The 19648-nt window shown below is 33.4% G+C and overlaps 1 protein-coding gene across 3 annotated transcripts in view; it reads left to right on the forward strand.

Moving 5' to 3' along the window:
- Positions 1 to 19648, forward strand: part of ASCC3 (activating signal cointegrator 1 complex subunit 3) — a 324300-nt gene that overhangs the window by 56391 nt on the left and 248261 nt on the right. For all 3 annotated transcript variants that reach the window (XM_059941507.1, XM_059941508.1, XM_059941509.1), the window contains exons 5-8: positions 9967 to 10087; positions 15333 to 15537; positions 16248 to 16389; positions 16995 to 17120. In XM_059941507.1, the coding sequence (XP_059797490.1) occupies positions 9967 to 10087; positions 15333 to 15537; positions 16248 to 16389; positions 16995 to 17120 (594 nt within the window). The remainder of the gene's footprint in view (positions 1 to 9966; positions 10088 to 15332; positions 15538 to 16247; positions 16390 to 16994; positions 17121 to 19648) is intronic.

Here is a 19648-nt window from a genome sequence, read left to right on the forward strand (position 1 = left end):
GTCCCCCAAGGTCCCTTCCAAACTGAGCTTAGATGAGATGACCCCATTGTAGTTTCTACAATGTATGGGTGTATGTGAAAGCTGACTGTGAGGGAGATTCATCTGGTTCTTGTATTTAACAGACTGAAATGGAGGAGACATACTGGTGGTTGTCAGGAAGGTTAAGGAAGCTGTGATCTAACCAGTGATTAAAGTTTTAGTTGAAGCAATGGTTTCAAATCTATCGCTGCTTTTTATAGAACACTAGGATATACTGTATTTAGTTTCACCATTGAACCAAGAATAATTTTACTAGCAGAAGTTGGAGTTAGAATATATGCATGCACATATTTTACAATCATGAGCACACTTTCTTGTGAAAAAAAGCTGAAGTAAATATGCATGTCAGATATTTGTGTTAATATTTGTTGTATGTTCATTTATTCCCTAACAAGTGATAGTTGATTATTACATACTTTTATAGTATTTTCTTTGAATTATTATTCTATCATGATTGCTTTTAAATGATAAATGCATTAGTATTATGTATATTTAGCAAAGATTCACTGAATATTTCTTCAGATGAAGACTGTGAAAATATTTGCTTTAGACGTAAAGCACTTAATTACTTGCCTGGGACATAACTAGTGTACAAATGTTAGGTTTCGTTATCATTTTCACCGTGATACAAATTATTTTGTGTACTTTTCTTATTCCCTTATTTGATTATGATTCGTTTATTTTGGTAATACTAAATACCTGATGTTAATTACTTATTATATGCAAGGCACTGTGTCATATATATAGACAAGATCCTACTGTCTAGCACATATTTACAGACATTATTTAGTTCACATCACAACCCTGTGAAGGGCATGTATGTACTCTTATTCCCACTCTACAAATGAGAAAAGGAGGCTCAGAGCAGATGTCTAAGCTCCTAAAGCCAATGAGCAGCAGGCTTGTGATTTGAGCCCTGACTGACTTTCTCCTAACCTAAACTGCTGTGTGTTACTAGTGTTCATAAGCTTGGTAAATTATTAAATTAAGTTGACTGGCAGGGGGTAATATAAAGTAAAAACCAAGTTGCTGACTTAGAATGCACTTACACAGAAGTTTTGAAAATATGAGCAGCAGTGGTAACAGTGGAATGTACCTAATCTGTATTTCCTTACATTCTATAAAGCACTGACCATTTTCAAAAACACCATTCACATAAGAACATTTTCAGAAAAAATATTATATTAAATATAAATATTGGTTATAAGACATATCCAAATAAGAAAACTTACATTGTGAAAAACTTTCATAACAGAATGATACTTTAAAGCATTGGTCTCCAAACTTTTTTGATTATGCTTTCTAACCACGTTTGACAATGTATCCCTGATATAAATGTAGTTATTTAATTTTAAACTGTATATGATATACAGTATAATTTTAAATTATGCTATGATACCTTATGCTTATTATAAAACATACATAGAAATGGAGAATAAAAGGATGCTGTTTTAAAAAGTATTTAACTTTATTAATGATATTAAAATTCTTTCTAGTCAGAGCAATGTAATTGAACATACATCAGTATTTTTGACTCTTAGTTTAGCACTTTGTGATGTTTTGAGGTTCTGGTTCTGTGTTCAGTTCAATTCAGTACTTCATCTTGAGAACAATGGAGAGCAATTGGAAGTTTGTTGGCAAGGGTTGGAGGGAAGGTAGCATACGTTGATCAGACCTACATTTCCTGAAATCTTCTGTCATTGCTATGTGGAGAATGGATTGGAATGTGTTTTGGATAGATGTGCAGAAACCATTTAGGAAGCCCTTTGCATGGTACAGGCAATAACTGTTTGGGAGCTTAAGACAGACAAGGAGAAAGGCTTGAAATCTGTTTAGTAGTTGAGATCGAGAGAACTTAAGAGTGAATTGGATGACAGGGTAGGATTGGGTGCGATGCATAAAGAGGTGGTAAGGATGCATTTTAGGCTTTTGTGTAACTAGAAGGATGGAAATGCCATTCATGGAAATAAAGAATACTTATAAAAGCGTGAAGTGGGTGGAAAACCAAGAGATGGTTTTGGGCGTATGTGGAATTGCGAGAGGCCTTAAGACCTCCAAGTGAAGATGATAACCAGACAATTTGATAAATGAAGCTCAGAGTAGAGATCTGGGAAGGATGTGTGATTTTATGAGTTTTCAGTATATGCTTGCTAATGGGAGCTGAGGGCTTGCATGTGAACAGCTAAGGAGAGAACATGGAGTGGAAGTAAGAGAAAGCCTGGGATTAAACCTTAAGGAACTCCAACATTTAATAGTCAAAGGGAGCCTAAAGAAGAAATAGGAATGTACCAGCCAGAGTGGTAGGATACATATGAAAAGAATGGCATGTCTAGAGAACAGACTTGTGGTTGCCAAGGGGGAGAAGGGGAGGGAGAGGGACAGACTGCGAGTTTGGGGTTGGTAGATGCAAACTATTACATTTAGAATGGATAAACGACAAGGTCCTACTGTCTAGCACAGGGAACTATACTCAATATCCTGTGATAAACCATAGTGGCAAAGAATATAAAAAAAGAGTGTCTCTATGTGTATAACTGAGTCACTTTGCTGCACAGCAGAGATTGGCACAGCATTATAAATCAACTCCAATAAAATAAAATAAAATTACTTAAAAAAAAAAGAATGGTGTGTCAAGGATATCAGAGGAAAAGTATGTTTCAAGAAGGGTAAGGGGTATTTAGCAATGTGGAGTGATGCATGGAGGATGATCCAGGAAGATGGGACCAGAATAATATTCATTATCTTTATCAAATCTATGAATGAGTATCCTTCAAACAGAATGGATAATAGTAACAGATCTGCTATCCTTCAGACAGAATGCATAATAATAACAGTTTGCATAGGTATATCTTATTTTTACTTTCTTTTTCATGTTCTTTTCTTTAGTTTTTTTTTGTAACCTTCTTAAAAAGTATAGATTAGAATTGAACTCAGCCCTCTAAATATGGTTCAATCAGTGTAGTATCCTTTGAGACGCTAAATGGGGTTTTGGAGATACAGTATTGCTATTACTACATTAAATTTTTCCCTAGCCTTTATTACATTATTTATTCATATTGAACCTGTAAATAACCAACCCCCTACCCTTTCAGGATTTTTCTTAGGAATTTATTTGTGGGATAAGGTTTCCTCATCTTGTACAAGTACATGTGAGTTTTTTAAACCTAATTGTGGGGTTTTATATTTACCTCTATTGCTTCTCCTTAGGTCTGGCCAGATTATACCAGACTATTTAGAAAATTTAAAATTTTGATTCTATCGTGAACTAAATTAACACCTTTAACAAATTTAATTTAGTATCTTCTAGTTTATATATATATAATTGATAAAATTTTGAACAAGACAGAGCCATGACCAATCTTTAAAGAACAACTTTAGTGGGTGATCTCCATATTGAGAATAATCCCATAATCCACTTAACTGTATTGCCCAAAAGGACACCTAATTCACATCAAGATATTATGCCTACTGTGCATCACTAGCTGTTTTTCAGAATGCCCGTTGACTATTTGATAGGGAGAATGGTTGGTCTCTCTTTTGAAAGAGGTCTTTTCGGAACTTCAGATAGACTTATTTTTGACTTCCAATGAATTCTTTAATATTGACTCGATGGAAACAGAATGGAACTGACAAACCTTTTATAAATATGAATTTTATTATCTTTAAAGCCTGTTTTAGTGATTAAATACTTTGTTCAACATGTTTTGACTAACCTGAGAAATAGGGTTCAAACAGGACATTAACAGGACCAGAATTGCCTTTTACTTGGAAATAATGTTTTGCCTCTAAATCTTTGAGTAAACCTGTAATGCAAGTATGTTTGTCATGTTTATTCTGTGGTTTCACAAACCCTCAGCATATCTGCATACCCCAGCTCTTGAACAGATTTATAGTTCTTACTTAGGCCCATTATAACTTTTTGTTACCAATTTTCCTAAGATTTATAGTATAATTTTCTGTGGTATATTATTTAAAGGTTTTCATTACTTTATATTTTGCTTTTATGATGATGTAATGTCTGTGATTCATTTTGATACTGTGTTGGGGATATAGCATCCACTAGAGCATCGTTCCTATTGGAATAAAAATGATATAACACAGAATACAGTGGAAAGTGGGGATTACCTTTCCTGAGAGATTCACAAACTACATTCATCTGTTACAAGTGTAAGAAATAAGGAAGTAATGCTGCTTTAAAGTTAGTCTGTTCAGGGACTTCCCTGGTGGTCCAGTGGTTAAGACTCTGCTTTCATGACAGAGGGACTGGGTTCGATCCCTGGTTGAGGAACTAAGATCCCACATGCTGTGCAGTGTGGCCAAAAAAATTAAAAAAAAAAAAAAAAGTTTAAAAGGTCTGTGCATGTTCTGCGATAATTTTTTTTTTGGTATCTCAGGAACATAGTCTGTTGGTTAATTTTTTTACTTTAATGAAGAATACTTTAATTTGATAATTTAATTTAATGAAAAAGGAATTATAATAACAATGAGAACCCTGAGCACCTTTGTCTATTGAGAAGTTCCTTAATAGATAATAGTGGCTTTAGCAAAATCTACCAGGAAAAGGATATTACCTGTCTATTCCTATTATGTTTCCTTTAAATCTGATATCCTTAATTTATAGCCAGAGTAGTAAAACTTGCCTTTTTATTGTTTTGAGAGCTGCATTTTTGTTTTTTTAAACTCTGTAGTTGATGCCTGTTTCTCTGCCCAGAGCTAACTTTTCCCTCCTTTTTTTTCAATTTGATAGCTTCTGGAACTTGTGTCAGTGTATAGAGCAATGATCCAGACAGTTGTACCTTTACAGACAGTCGCTCTCAGTGCCAAATTAGTTTGTAGTGCAAATCTTGAATGAGAACTGCACCTGCTCTCAGTGTAGATGAAAATGGCAAATGTTAGGGAAAGCGTAATTTGGGATTGCTTTAAATCTGATGGCAGCTGATCTCAGAATTCTGCTGGGGATTCTTCATTTTGGGTTATGGAAGTCCTGCTATTCAGAGCAAAACAGTCTTCTTGTTTCTTTTGCTAGGTCTTCGGTGTATTATTTTTAAGAAATAACATGCTCTTTGTGCTGTGATTCTGTATCTGAGATGTTTTATCTAGAAGTTATCTTCCAAATACATTGGTGGTTTCCTAAAATTATGTTGGACTAAAAGTTTCTGAATCTCTTATTTATCATATGTCAACATTATATTTCAAATATGCAAGGGTAACTGCCACAATAAATCACATTCTTATGGAGGAAATGGTCTCAGTTTAAGAATTAACATGTTCTTTGAAAGTTGATAGGATATAAAAGACATTTCATGCTGTATGTAGAGAGCATTTCCTACTACAATTTGTTTGGAGTATGGGGGGAGAAAGTAGCTTTGTAGGTATGTATTACATTTATCTTTTATGAAATTTGCTTGTTCTTTAATATCACCCTTACCTTAAGCATGGGGCTTGTGTCTAAAAGCAATTCAAAACACTCACTTAAAATGCTTATCAGGAAAATTGTATTTAATCTTTATCTTTCAACCCTCAACAGTTTATTGGTTACTTTTAATATCTTAAGTCATTTTGGTTCATAGTTTTAAAAAATAGCTTCATTGATATATAGTTCACATACCACACAGTTCACCCACTTAAAATGTTATAAATCAGTGTTTTTTAGTATATTCATAGATATATGCAACCATCACCACAGTCAATTTTAGAGCATTTTACAAAACCTCAAAAAGAAATCCTAAGCCTTTAGCTATTATTCCCCTACTCCCCCCGCCCCCTTCTCCCAACCCCCAAGCCCTAAACAACCACTAGCCTACTCTCTGTCTCTAGAAATTTCCTTATTTAGGACATTTCATATAAATGGAATCATAATACGTGGCCTTCTGTGACTAGCTTCTTTCACTTAGCAAAATGTTTTGAAGGTTCATCCATGTTGTGCACTACTTCATTCCTTTTTTTTTTTTTAATAAATTTATTTATTTTATTTATTTTTGTCTGTGTTGGGTCTTTGTTGCTGCGTGCGGGCTTTCTCTAGTTGCGGTGAGCAGGGGCTACTCTTTGTTGCAGTGCATGTGCTTCTCATTGCTCTGGCTTCTCTTGCTGCGGAGCACGGGCTCTAGGTGCATGGGCTTCAGTAGTTGCAGCACACGGGCTCAGTGGTTGTGGCCCACAGGCTTAGTTGCTCCATGGCATGTGGGATCTTCCCTGACCAGGGTTCGAACCTGTGTCGCCTGCATTGGCAGGCGGATTCTCAACCACTGCGCCACCAGGGAAGCCCTACATTCCTTTTTATGGCTTAGTAATATTCTGTGGTGTGGATGTATACCACATTTTGTTTATCCATGCATGAGTTGATGGACATTTGGGTTGTTTCTACCTTTTGGCTGTGTTAATAGCCCTATTTGTGCAAGTTTTTGTTTGGACACATATTTTAAATTCTTCTGGGTATATACCTAGGAATGGAATTGCTGGGTCATATTGTTAATTCTGTGTTTAACTTACTGAGGAACCAGAAAACTGTTTTTCACAATGGCTACACAACTTTGTATTCCTGCACTGTATGAGAATTCCAGTTTTCTCCACATCCTTGCCAGCACTTATATTTTCCATTAAAAAAATAGTTGTTCCAGTGGTTCTTCTTTGAGTTTCTTTGATGACTAATGATGTTGAGCATCTTTTCACGTGCTTATTGGCCATTTATATATTTTCCTTGGATAAATTGAGATCCTTTTCTCATTTTTTTCACTGGTTGTCTTTTTATTATTAGTAAGAATTCTTTATATATTCTGGATACAAGTCCTTTAACAGATATATGATTTGCAAATATTTTCTCCCATTCTGTGAGTTGTTTCACTTTCTTGATGGTGTCCTTTGAAGCAGATGTTTCTTATTTTGATGAAGTCCAAATTATCTGTGTTTTCTTTTGTTGCTCATGCTGTTGGTGTCATATTTAAGAATCCCTTACCAAATCTGAGCCCATTAAACTTACTTCTGTAAAGAGTTTTATAAGTTTATATGTTAAATGTAGATCACTGATCCATTTTGATTTAATTTTTGTATATGGTATAATGGTCCAACTTCAATTTATTTCATGTGGCTAGCCAGTTGTCCCATCATTTATTGAAAAGACTGATCTTTCCTAACTGAGTGGTCTTGGCACACTTTTTGAAAACTTTACTTATTTATTAGTTCTAATAGTATTTTAGTACATTCTTTAGTATTTTCCACGTAGAAGATCATAGTGATGTATAAATAGAAATAGTTTTACCTCTTCCTTTTCAATCTGGATGCTTTTCATTTCTTTTTTCTTACCTAATTGCCCTGACTTGAACCTCCAGTACAATGTTCAGTAGAAGTCACAAATGCACACTTTTTTGTCTTGTTTCTGTTCTTAGTGGGAAACTAATCCAGTGTTTCACCATTAAGTATGATGTTAACTGTGGGATTTTCATAGATGCCCTTTATCAGGTATTAGAAGTTCCTTTCTAGTCCTAACTTGTTGAATGTTTTTACCATGAGAGGATGTTGGGTTTTATCAAATGGTTCTTCTGCATCTGTTGAGCTGATCTTGTGATTTTTGCTTTTTATTCTATTGCTATAATAAATAAATTGATTGTCTTATGTTGAACTAACCTGATATTCCTGACATAAATCTAACATTGTCATGGTATATAATTCTTTTTATAAATTGCTGGATTTGATCTGGTTTGCTTGTATTTCACTGAGGAGTTTTGTGTCCATATTCCTAAGAAATACTGGTCTATAGTTTTCTTATGACATATTTATTTGTCTGGTTGTGGGGTCAGAGTAATATTGACCTCATAAAATGAGTTGAGAAATATTCTTTCCTCTTGTTTTTTGGAAGTGTTTGTGAGGAATTGGTTTTAACTTAAAATGCTTTGTAGAATTCACCATTGAAGCCATCTGGACCTGGGCTTTTCTTTGTGGGTGGTTTTTGATTATTAATTTAATCTTTCACTTGTTTTAGGCCTATTCAGGTTGTCTGTCTTGAGTTAGTTTTGGTAGCTTGTGTCTTTCTAGGAATTTGTCCATTTCATCTAGTCTACCACCTCCAGGGCTTGTTACTGTCATTTGCTTGTTTATTTGTTTAGTGACCTGCTGGATTATTTTAGTGCAAACAGTTCCTCCTACCCTCACTCCACAGTGTTGAGCTTCTAATGTCGTTCCCCAGGGAGCCGCCCCTGTGAGTATACCCATAGTAACTTTGGGATGAAGGTAGTGTTAGCACAAACAACCCTTTTCTACGCTTCCCCTGACTCCATTCAGCTGTTCAGATCGGGACTTGAACCCACGTGTGACCTTTATTAATTCCCAGCTGACCATTCTGATGTTTACAAAAATGCCCCTGGGACATAAATTGCTCCATAAACTAATCCAATAAATTTGTGACCCCTTGGAAGGAGTAATTCCAAAGGTCAGTGTTGATATATAGTCTCACCCCAAGAGGGTCGTCCCAGTTGTCTCTCCCCTCAGTTCTGTCTTGTAACTTAGTTGTTGAGTCTGTGAATGTTCTCCTAATTGTGGTTCACCACAACCTCTGCTGTTTCTGAGATAGCCCTTTGGCTTCAACTTCATGGCCTGGTTGCAGATGTGGTCTATTTCTTTGGAAGAGATTGGGATCTTTCTGTTTTATGGCTTGGTTCTACCCTTAGGCAAGATTTCTGAGGCAGAACTCTGGAGCTAGGAGTGGGGACAATGGAAGGCTTCTTTCTGAGTGACACCCCTGCTTTAGAAGCTGAGTACTTGATGGAAGGGGTAGGCTGTAGCCTAAATTCTAGGCTTGCCTCTCGTTGTGTGGAATCACTGCCCTATCAGCCAGAGTGAGAGTGATTGGATCACCAGTATTTTCCTTGATGTTTTGCCCAAAGATAAGGCCTGTCCACATTTGGGGACAGAGTGGAAGACAGGTGGCCTTGTGTTTAGATAGTGTCAGTCAAATGAACAGCAAAAGGAAAATATTTACTAAATATTTAATGCCTTATATATACTCAACATAAATTCCTACTTTTAATGATATTTTTATTTGTGTGGATCCTCTAAGAACAGTTAGAATTTGTTTAATATAAAATCTTCACATGTAGAATTAAAGTATAACATTTCTGGACAGGAAAAATATATATACCCCCAAACCACATATGAGAAAATCTAAAGGCTTTCTGGCACAGTTATTTCATACAGTTATGTAATTGAAAGTCTCTGAATCCTAAAACTGGTTCTCTGACTCTGGAATCAACTTAATCTTTGGCAATCACTCTGCATAGGAGAGTAGGATATGCATAAAAACTTTTAATAAAGTTACAGAAAGCACTTGCAGTACTGTGTTTCAGATTTCACATATATTAAGCATTGAAAAGTATTGATACTTATTAATTAAGCATTAATAAAATAATAAAAATACACTTTAACAAAAAAATACAATTAATTGTTTTTTAAGCACTAAAAATTTGGCATGTCCTCATTTATTAAAACATTCTAATGATTTTTTAACTCTAAAATGATAGCTCTTATTAGTAAGTTGTAAGAAATATGGTACTCTGCACTCTATTTGGGAAAACCAGAATGGTATGTTAAAAAGCAAATTAATTTTAGAATTTCACTTGGTTATACCAAGAAAAAACCAAGTGTCAGAATTTTTTATTCTGTGATTTAGAGTTTTATATTTAAATCATAATTATTTTAACAGTTGGATCATGCTCTTTACTTATATAATTGCAGATAGCCTTATGAAGCCGAAAGCTCCTTAGCAACGTGAAGCAATGTAACTTTCCTAAGTTATTATTTTTTTACGATTCTTTTCTAAGTACTTTTTAGGTTCTTCTGTGTTAGTTTAGCTTCATAGCTGTGTTGAATAGGGTGTTAATAACTTGAAAAAATAATTAATTTTGAGGTAACAGTTTGTTTTGATTTTCCTCTTATAAGCTCTTTGAACTGCTGGGACCTGATGGACTTGAACTTATTGAGAAACTCCTCCAGAACAGAATTACAATTGTGGACAGATTTCTTAATTCTTCAAATGACCATAAGTTGCAAGCTCTTCAAGGTAAGAAAGTGTTCAGTGGTAATTCTACTTTAAAGGAAAAATTCATTGTTTAGCAGTCTATTTAATACAATTATACTTTTAATATTCTTTGGTTGATTATATAGCTTACTGATACCATTCTCTTAAGTAGATTTTAGGTGTGGCAGATTATGGAACAAGTGTCAATGCCCTAAATAGGGTATTATGTCAGAGATTCTGTTTATGTTTAGGTATAGCAGAAGATTTGGAAAGACAAAAAAAAAATTTAAGGAAATACATATAGTGCTTACAATGGGTCAAGTAGAGATATAATTTATAACCACTTTTATTTTGAAAACTTTCAAACCTTAGTAGTGGTGCAAGGATAGTGTAATGAATACTCACATACACTTCATGTAGATTCACCATCATTAACATTTTGCTTCCACCCCCCCATTATCATTCTCTACACATACACACACACACACACACACACACACACACAGGCATATGCACACATGGACACACACATATACACATTTAAAATTTTTGCCGAACAATGACTAGAAGTTGCAGACATTATAATACTTCAGATATAAAATTTCAACATGCAATAAGAGTCTCTTGCTTACCTGCAATACAGTTATCACACCCAGCAAGTTGAACATACATATAGCTATGTATTACATATGTTTGAAAACCCCAGAAGAATTAGAAAGAGTTGTCAAGGAAGCTAAAATTTTTTTTTTTTTTAAAAAGCCTGACTTAACTATGAGACAACTGATGCCAAACTCAGGTTTTAGGTGGTAAGTAGGAAAACTGAGTTTCTTACCTTTACCCAAATGTCTTTGCTTTATAAATAGTTTGGAATTTTTAAAAAGTGCATGGGCATAAGAAATTAGACCCCCTTCTTCAAACTAGTCAACATTCACCCTTCTTTTATGTAAGTGATGTCACCTTTTCTTTATATTTATGAGTGTGACACTGAAAGGAAATTACAAAAAGAACCTTGATTTAAATCCAAAATTTCTTACGGGTTTTCTTTATCCTACACTTTGATTACTGATAGTTGCCTTGGAGTTACTTTGAGATTTCTAGAAACTTTGAAGATTGGAGTTTAGCCACTTTGTCTTTCTGCAAGTCTCTTGGTTCTTTAAGTATACTGAACACTTATAAACTACCTTTCTGTAAGAGGACTTTCACCTGTTAAACAGTGCTTAATCAGACATTGCAATAAGCCAGCAGAACTTAGGAGTGTTTAAAATGGGAATCTGCCAGAAGAAAAGGAATGAATTTAAATATCTGGTCTTGCGATGTAATTTCTGAGAATTTGATGTTCATTTTGTCAGCCTTTTAAGTGCTGATATGTACTGATTCCACCCTTTATTAGTGCTAATTTATTAACGAAAAGTTCAAAATGAGTTCAGCTTCACATATTTTTTTAAGAAAGCTGTGGATGATGAGTTAATGTTTTGTAGTTTCATTATGTCCATTTTTGTTTAACATTTACACACAAACTTTATTCTACTAGGATAACTTTAGGAAGCAACAAACTTTTTAACCTAAAACCAAATATTAAATTTGAATTATTAAAAATTTTTGAACCATCAGTCTGCCCTGAAATATTTTCTACCCTTCTCAGTCGGCTTTTACTCTTTTAGTCTATGCTAGATTGTTACTAATGTTGCTACTATTTAAGAATAATAGTTATACCATAGAAAGTTGGGGGCATTTAAACAAACTTCTTCTAAGGACTGTGGTAAAAGAAGCTGACAATGAACATATTAGGTTTTTTGTGTATATGCATTAAAGATGATTTTCCTTATTTTTGGGGGGAGGGAGAAAGAAATACTCTTGAAGAAAAGAATCATTAGACTCCGTTACTTTATCACTGTTCTCACCCATTTATGTCTTTTGATATAAATTTTATGTTAACGATCCTTCAAAATTCTCTTAGAGAATACAAATACTAAGCTACCTTAGTAAGACAGCTGAATCCTACTCTTCTCTATTCCACAAAATCATGGTCTTAGAGAGCAATAGCTTCCTGCCATTTAGCATTTTCTATCTTTCATACTGATTTTCTTTGAATCCTTTTATCCAGATATATATACATCCACCCTACTTCATCTCTATTCTTATAACCAGGAAATGTAAGGTAGGTGAGAAGTGGGTGGGTATAGTGTACTCACTGCTAAATTGAGGATAGTTGTGAATTAAATTCTGTTTTGGGGATGGTTGTAGAGAATGTTTAGTACGAGGTGTATCATAAAATAAAAATTAAGTTAGCTCGTGCTGTCAAATGACAGTGTTTTGAGTAGTTATACAAGACTTTTTCTGTCATAATAACCTTTTTAAAAGGATACAAGCTCTACGTGTTCTTCAGTAAAATTTTGTGTTAGAATTGCTGTTAAGCTTAATCATTTCATTTCTGCTTGTCAGTCTCTACGGTTAACTGAACCCAACAAGGAGAATCATGCACTTAAGCATTTGTGCTTTATAACTTGATTTTTAAAATCACCTATTATGTTCAGTCTTATGGGATTTTGGTATATTCTGATTGAAGCCTTATAAAGCTATCAATGAGGTAGACATATTTTCTTCTTATAATTTTAATTTCCTTATTTTGATGATCACAAATGTGTCCAGTAGTATTTTGTTACTGTCACATTTGTTTAAAATGTTAATGTCATTAGCATAAAATATAGTATGTCACCCAAAGTATTTAGTTTCACATACAAAATCTTTAACATTCATTTATAGTAATAAGTACATGGCATTATTCACATTTTTTAAAATCCTGCTTAATATCTCTGTCGTTGAATGTGTGACTTTGCAAACAGGTTAATTTTTTTCATAGTTCAGAGTACATTTGAAAAATGCCAGTATGTTGCTTTCTTTCCCTAACACTGAGAGTTAGTTGGTTATAAATTCAATCATTATAATAGTATATAAGATTTACTTACAAAGTAAAACATATAAGACTTACTTAGAAAAATACTTTTGAGCTATAAAATGTAGTTCTAATATAGATGGAATTATATCTTATTTCATAATTTTGAGATGTAATAAATCTTTATTTCTCACTTTCCTTTTTGCGACTTACAGAGCCATTATATGGAGGGGTTATTTCATGTGATTGAGAGTTAAAATGACTTATTCAAAATCATATAATGAGATAGTGACAAATGTCTGAGAATTGTGAAGATTTGACTTAGAATTAGAAAGCTAATTTCCCCCTCTTGATGCTATGCTTAATTCCTTCCTTGTTCTGTATTGGAAGTTGATAAAATAACTCACACCGTGCTCCAGAATATGGACCAATTCCATTCTACATTGTCTTCCTAGCCTAGCAGCAGTGCCTGGCACCTAGTAGGTCCTTAACACATTAACAGTATTGACTTGGTTTGCTTTCAGTGATATTCCTATCAGTTCTTTTAGGGCTGCAGTGAGCCAAGATACTACTACTTGGAAAGATTGAATTAAACACAGAAAGTAATCCTGTTAGAAGAAAATTTTTCTTGTATATTGAGTTGACCAACCACAGGTTTAAATTGTACCTTGTAAACACTGAGCTTTGATTGACCTGATTCCTCTTAGTGGTTCTAGACTTCTTCCATTTTTAAAAAAACTGCATTTCCCAAATCAAAACTACAATGAGGTATCACCTCACACCAGTCAGAATGGCCATCGTTAAAAAGTCTACACATAATAAATTCTGGAGAGGATGTGGAGAAAAGGGAACCCTCTTGCACCTTTGGTGGGAATGGAAATTCATAGAGCCACTATGAAGAACAGTATGGAGGTTCCTTAAAAAACTAAAAATAGAACTACCATCTGACCCAGCGATCCCACTACTGGGCATATACCCTGAGAAAACCATAATTCAAAGAGTCATGTACCAATATGGAGGTTCCTTAATAAACTAAAAATAGGGAATTCCCTGGTGGTCCGCTGGTTAGGACTCTGCGCTTCCACTGTAGGGGCCTGTGTTCGATCCCTGGTCAGGGAACTAAGATCCCACAAGCCATGTGGCACGACCAAAAAAAAAAAAAAAAAAGAAAAACCAAACTGAAAATAGATTCACCATATGATCCTGCAATCCCACTCCTGGGCATATATCTGGACAAAACTAATTTGAAAGGACACATGCACTCCAGTGTTCATAGCAGCCCTATTTACAACAGCCAAGACATGGAAACAACCTAAGTGTCCATTGACAGATGAATGGATAAAGAAGATGTGGTATATGTATGCAATGGAATATTACTCTGCTGTAGAAAAGAATGATATAATCCCATGTGCCTCAACATGGATGGACCTAGAGATTATTATATTACGTGAAGTAAGTCAGACAGAGAAAGACAAATATCATATTATATCACTTATATGTGAAATCTAAAAAAAAGATACAAATGAACTTATTTACAAAACAGAAGTAAATAAGCTCACATAGAAACAAACTTATGTTTACCAAAGGGGATGGGGAGGGGAGATAAATTAGGAGTTTGGGATTAACATATACATACTACTATATATAAAATAGATAAACAACAAGGACCTACTGTATAGCACAGGGAACCATATTCAATATCTTGTAATAACCTAAAATGGAAAAGAATCTGAAAAAGAATATATATATATGTAGCTGAATCACTTTGCTGTACGTCTGAAATTAACACATTATAAATTAACTATACTTCAATTAAAAAAATGGTTAAAAAACCTGCATTTCCATGAAAAGGTGGATCATACTGTTTCTTTATTTGCTTTAGTCATCTTGTAAATATATCCTGAGCTGTATTTTAGTTTTATTTTATTTTATTTCATGTATAAATTAGCAGTGACATATAGACAATTTAACAGAGTAAGGCCTATTACATAGGGAAAAGTATCTTATATGTAAAGAATATCTTTATTTTATTATTATGTTAACAGTAAATGCTAATTAGTTTTGATAATTATTATATTTATTGAAATTATATAAACAGATTATTTCAAAATTGTGAAATAGAAGTTTTAGGTTCCTGATGTTATATCCAAGAATTTATAACATTAAACTATTTAGTCTGTAAGAAGAAAATATCTGCTGACTTTTCCAAAACCAGTATACCATTTAGAAATTGTGATTTAGAAAAACTCTCCTTAAAACATATAATTGAATGTGTCAGTTAAAAAAAAAAAGAATTCTTAGAGCATTGTGCTATCTTATGTTTTGGTGAGAAGGAAAACAATGGTTTTCATAAAGGTTAAGCTTGTAAAATATGATCTTAAATTTGCTTTGCAGACAATTGCAAAAAAATTTTAGGAGAAAATGCTAAACCTATTTACGGTTGTCAAGTCACTATTCAGTCTGAACAAGAGAAGCAGTTAATGAAACAATATCGCCGGGAAGAAAAAAGAATTGCCAGACGAGAAAAAAAGGCTGGAGAAGATGGAGAAATTGCAGAAGGACTCCTGTGCTTTGATCCTAAGGAACTGCGGATACACAGGTAATAAAAACCAGAAGCTGAAAAATGCTTGTGTTGTAATTGCTACTTTAACGTATCATTATCATTATTTAGTTTAGTTTTAACAACTTAGATGATTCTTATTTCTAGTCACGTTTTCTTACAAGAATAGAATTTTATTGTATGAAAACCTAATTTTCTGGGATAAAAAAGCAGTGATCCGCTTAATTAGAATATTCTTAGTTGCATCAACGTAGGTGAGAGATTTTGGTGCTGTGCACACACCACTAGGTTAAACTTCATGAAGTGTACACAAATTTATTTTGAGAGTTTTTTCTTTCCTACCTTAATGAATACTTTTTCCCATATTGTTATCAAGAAGTAGAAAGGAGAAAAATGAAATAAAGGCATTATTATACACGGTGTTTAAATATTGAAACCCATTTAAAAAAAGGAATTTACACTTTGTTAAATATCTTTGGATTGTGATGAAGAAAATTATAAATAAAAAAACATTAAGTCAAACTTATCAGATGATGTTATCTAAAAATAGTACCTGAAAATGTGTTGATGCTTATATGGTTACACAGAAAATTTCAGGATTGCTAATAACTTCCTTTGTGTACTTTAATTTCTTCTCTTTTATAGTGGAAGTCTGCATGAAATAGTTATTATAATGACTTTGTTTTAGTATATGCTTTCCTTTGCAAGATAAAAATTACAGATTCAGCCTATTATTTTTGTATTTACAGAGAGCAGGCACTTATGAACGCTAGAAACGTTCCAATTCTGAGCAGGCAGAGAGACATGGATGTTGAAAAAATACGTTATCCACATGTTTATGATTCCCAGGCTGAAGCCATGAGAACATCTGCATTCATTGCTGGTGCAAAGGTATGCATTGGTATATGACCACTTTTGGATAACATGTCTGTTCTGAGGAAATGACACATTGATTTTCCCTGTTTCTTTTGTAATTCTAGTACTAGTTGACTCTTCTATGCTAAATTGTATTTTTAAATATTGTGGAAAATGAGATAGTGCAGTTTATGTAAAATTCTTAGCGCATGGTAGGTATTCAAAACATATTTGTTCTCCTCCCTTTCATTATTTATGCAGCTTGTGTTTTTGAGTTTTAGCAGTTGCATCACTTTTTGCCTAAACTTTATACTGTGTATTGCACATTTTCCCTGGCTACATGACTGCATTTGTCTTCAGGAATACCATCTAATTAATGTACACTTAAAATTCATCAACATAATATGGTTCGTGTGTTACATGAGATATCTGATTCATGAATGCTTTGTGCGTATGTGTGGTTTTTTGTTTGTTTTTGTTTTGTTTTTTCTTGTTTTCCTTTAAATTAGCTAAATTTATTTACCAGTGCTATGTCATAAAACCAATAGTGTTTTTTTTTCTCTCTTTTAATTAAAGAATCTTTACCAAAGTAATTGTTCTGTTTGGTATTATTATTGGATTTTAATTTTTGATGTTTATAGATGATTTTACCAGAAGGACTCCAAAGAGAGAACAACAAGATATATGAAGAAGTAAAGATTCCTTATAGTGAACCAATGCCAGTTGGGTTTGAGGAAAAACCAGTTTATATCCAAGACTTAGATGAGGTAAGATTATCATTTTATAAAGTTGGTATTTTTGATGCTTGGTATGTTTTTGAATACATTTGTATTGGAAAAATTATTTTTAAAAGTTAGTTGGTTAATACAGTAAAGAGATACACACAGTTGGTTACTAATGAAGTAGGGGAGTTTAAATTTAAAAAAATATATATACATATATTTCTTTATACATTGAACATATTTATGTATATTTTGTGTATGTATTTCTATAATTATATGTTTATTTTGGTTATTTTAGCTAATATTTGGTTTAACCTACGTAAGCTGGCTTAAGTAAACTGTTTTAAAGGATTCATGTATTGATAGGTCAAATGTTCAACCTATAATAAAATAGAATATTATTTGGGGCCAGGACCAAATTCCAAACTATGTAATTAACTTTCCCTCAGCTTTTAAATTTTGAATAATTTCAGTCCTATGGAAAAGATGCATGAATAGTACTACTCTTATACCCTTTTGTCTTGATTCACCATTATTAAAATTTTGCCATATTTGCTTTATCTCAAAGTAAAATATTTCTTCATTTAGTTTAAAGTATGTACATTATTTAAGGTTAACCTTTCCTCACCAAAATGAAGTTGCTTTATTTTCATATAACTCATATGAAGTCATTCAGAAATATCAAATAATATAGGCAAGCAAAAGGAGCAGCAAAAAGAATAACTACAGCCAACCAAAATTGACTCCATTCTATACATGTGTGTGCATGTTTGTTTTGTTTTTACAAAAATAGAATTATATCACACATTTTGTTCTATGTTTGTATATATACTTATATACATCTTTCTATGTCAGTAGACATATTTCTACTGACAGCATCATTTTAAATCACTATACAGTATTCCATTTTATGTCTTTATTAGTTTTAAACTAATTTGTTATTATTACAATTTTAAGTTGTTTCCTGCAATAAGTTTTTATAATAGACTAAAATTGTAATTAAATTTTATATTAATGGGTTTCATCCTGTGCATCAGAATTAACCTGTAGAACTTTTTCAAAATCCAAATGCCTTGGTCCCTGTTACATCATAATCTCTTGGGAGGGGCCCACATATCTATATTTTGAATATGATTTTCAGAGCTCTATAGTTGATTCTGAAATGCAGCCAGGGCTGAGAGCCTATAGGATTAAATAATTATATATATAATTCTTGTTAAACCTTACCAATCCCTATAAGGATTATCATCATGAAGATTTATTTAATTTTATATATTAAATATTTACATTTTTTCATATAAAAGCATCATTGACATTCATTGTCTACGTAGTGAATGAACCAGGCTTCTTAGTTTTTTTCATACTTATTTCAAATAAATACTTTGTTCATTTTAATTTAGATTATAGGAGTCAAAGAGATTTCTGAATGGGTTAATTCCATCTGCAGCCTTAATGTCTCTTTGCCATGTAACCTAATACACTTATAGGTTCCGTGGATTAGGATGTGAACATCATTGGGCATCATTATTCTCCCTGCCATACATGATATGGATGACCACAGTTTAGCTATTAACCTGTTGAAGGACATCTGTGTTATTTACAGTTTTTGGCTGTTATGAATTTTATGAGTCTGTTTGGGCTGCCGTAACCACAGCCTAGGTGGCTTAAACAACAGACATTTATTGTTTCGCAGTCCTGGAGGCTAGAAGTCCCAGATCAAGGTGCCGACAGATACGTTTTCTGGTGAGGACTCTTTTCCTGGACTGCAGCCAGGTGTTTTCTCTCTGTGTCCTCATGGCCTTTTCTCTGTGTGTGTACACAGAGAGACCTCTGGTGTCTTTTCCGCTTCTTATAAGGACACCAACCCTATCGGATTAGGGCCCCATTCAGATGAGCTCATATAACCTTAATTACTTCCCTGAAGGTCCTGTCTCCAAATATGGTCACTTTGGGAGTTAGGGCTTTAATTTATGAAACTTGGGGGGGACATAATTGCATCTATAACATGGTTAAAGCTGCTCTAGACATTGTGGTACAGGTTTTTGTGTGAACATAAGTTTTCATTTCTCTGGGATAAATGCCCAAGAGTGCAATTACTCGGTCATATTGTAGTTGCGTGTTTAGTTTTCTAAGAAACTACCACAGTTTTTTTCTAGAGTAGCATTTTATATGCCCATCAGCAATCCAGTGTGGTCTAGTTTCTCTATGTATTTGCCAGCATTTGGTGATATCACTATTTTTAATTTTTATTTTAACCATTTTAATTCATATTTTTATATATTATTTATATTTTTATTTTAACCATTCTGATAGCGTGTAGAGAGTTCTCATTGTGGTTTAAATGTGCACATTCATAAGGGGCAATAATTGGGGAATAATACATTCAAATGCAATGTGTCATTATAAGTACATAAGTAAACTCTTTGCCGTGTTAGCAATGTAGATAATGATCCCACTAGATGTCGTTAACCATGGATATTAATATAGAGCTCAGGAGAAAAATATAGATGTTACCAGAATGTGAGTTTAGTTAGATGCTTCTGTTGGTTTGGATCTTTTTTATGCAAGGCAGG

Source organism: Balaenoptera ricei, chromosome 12 (genome assembly GCF_028023285.1).
Source record: "Balaenoptera ricei isolate mBalRic1 chromosome 12, mBalRic1.hap2, whole genome shotgun sequence".
Lineage (NCBI taxonomy): Eukaryota > Metazoa > Chordata > Mammalia > Artiodactyla > Balaenopteridae > Balaenoptera > Balaenoptera ricei.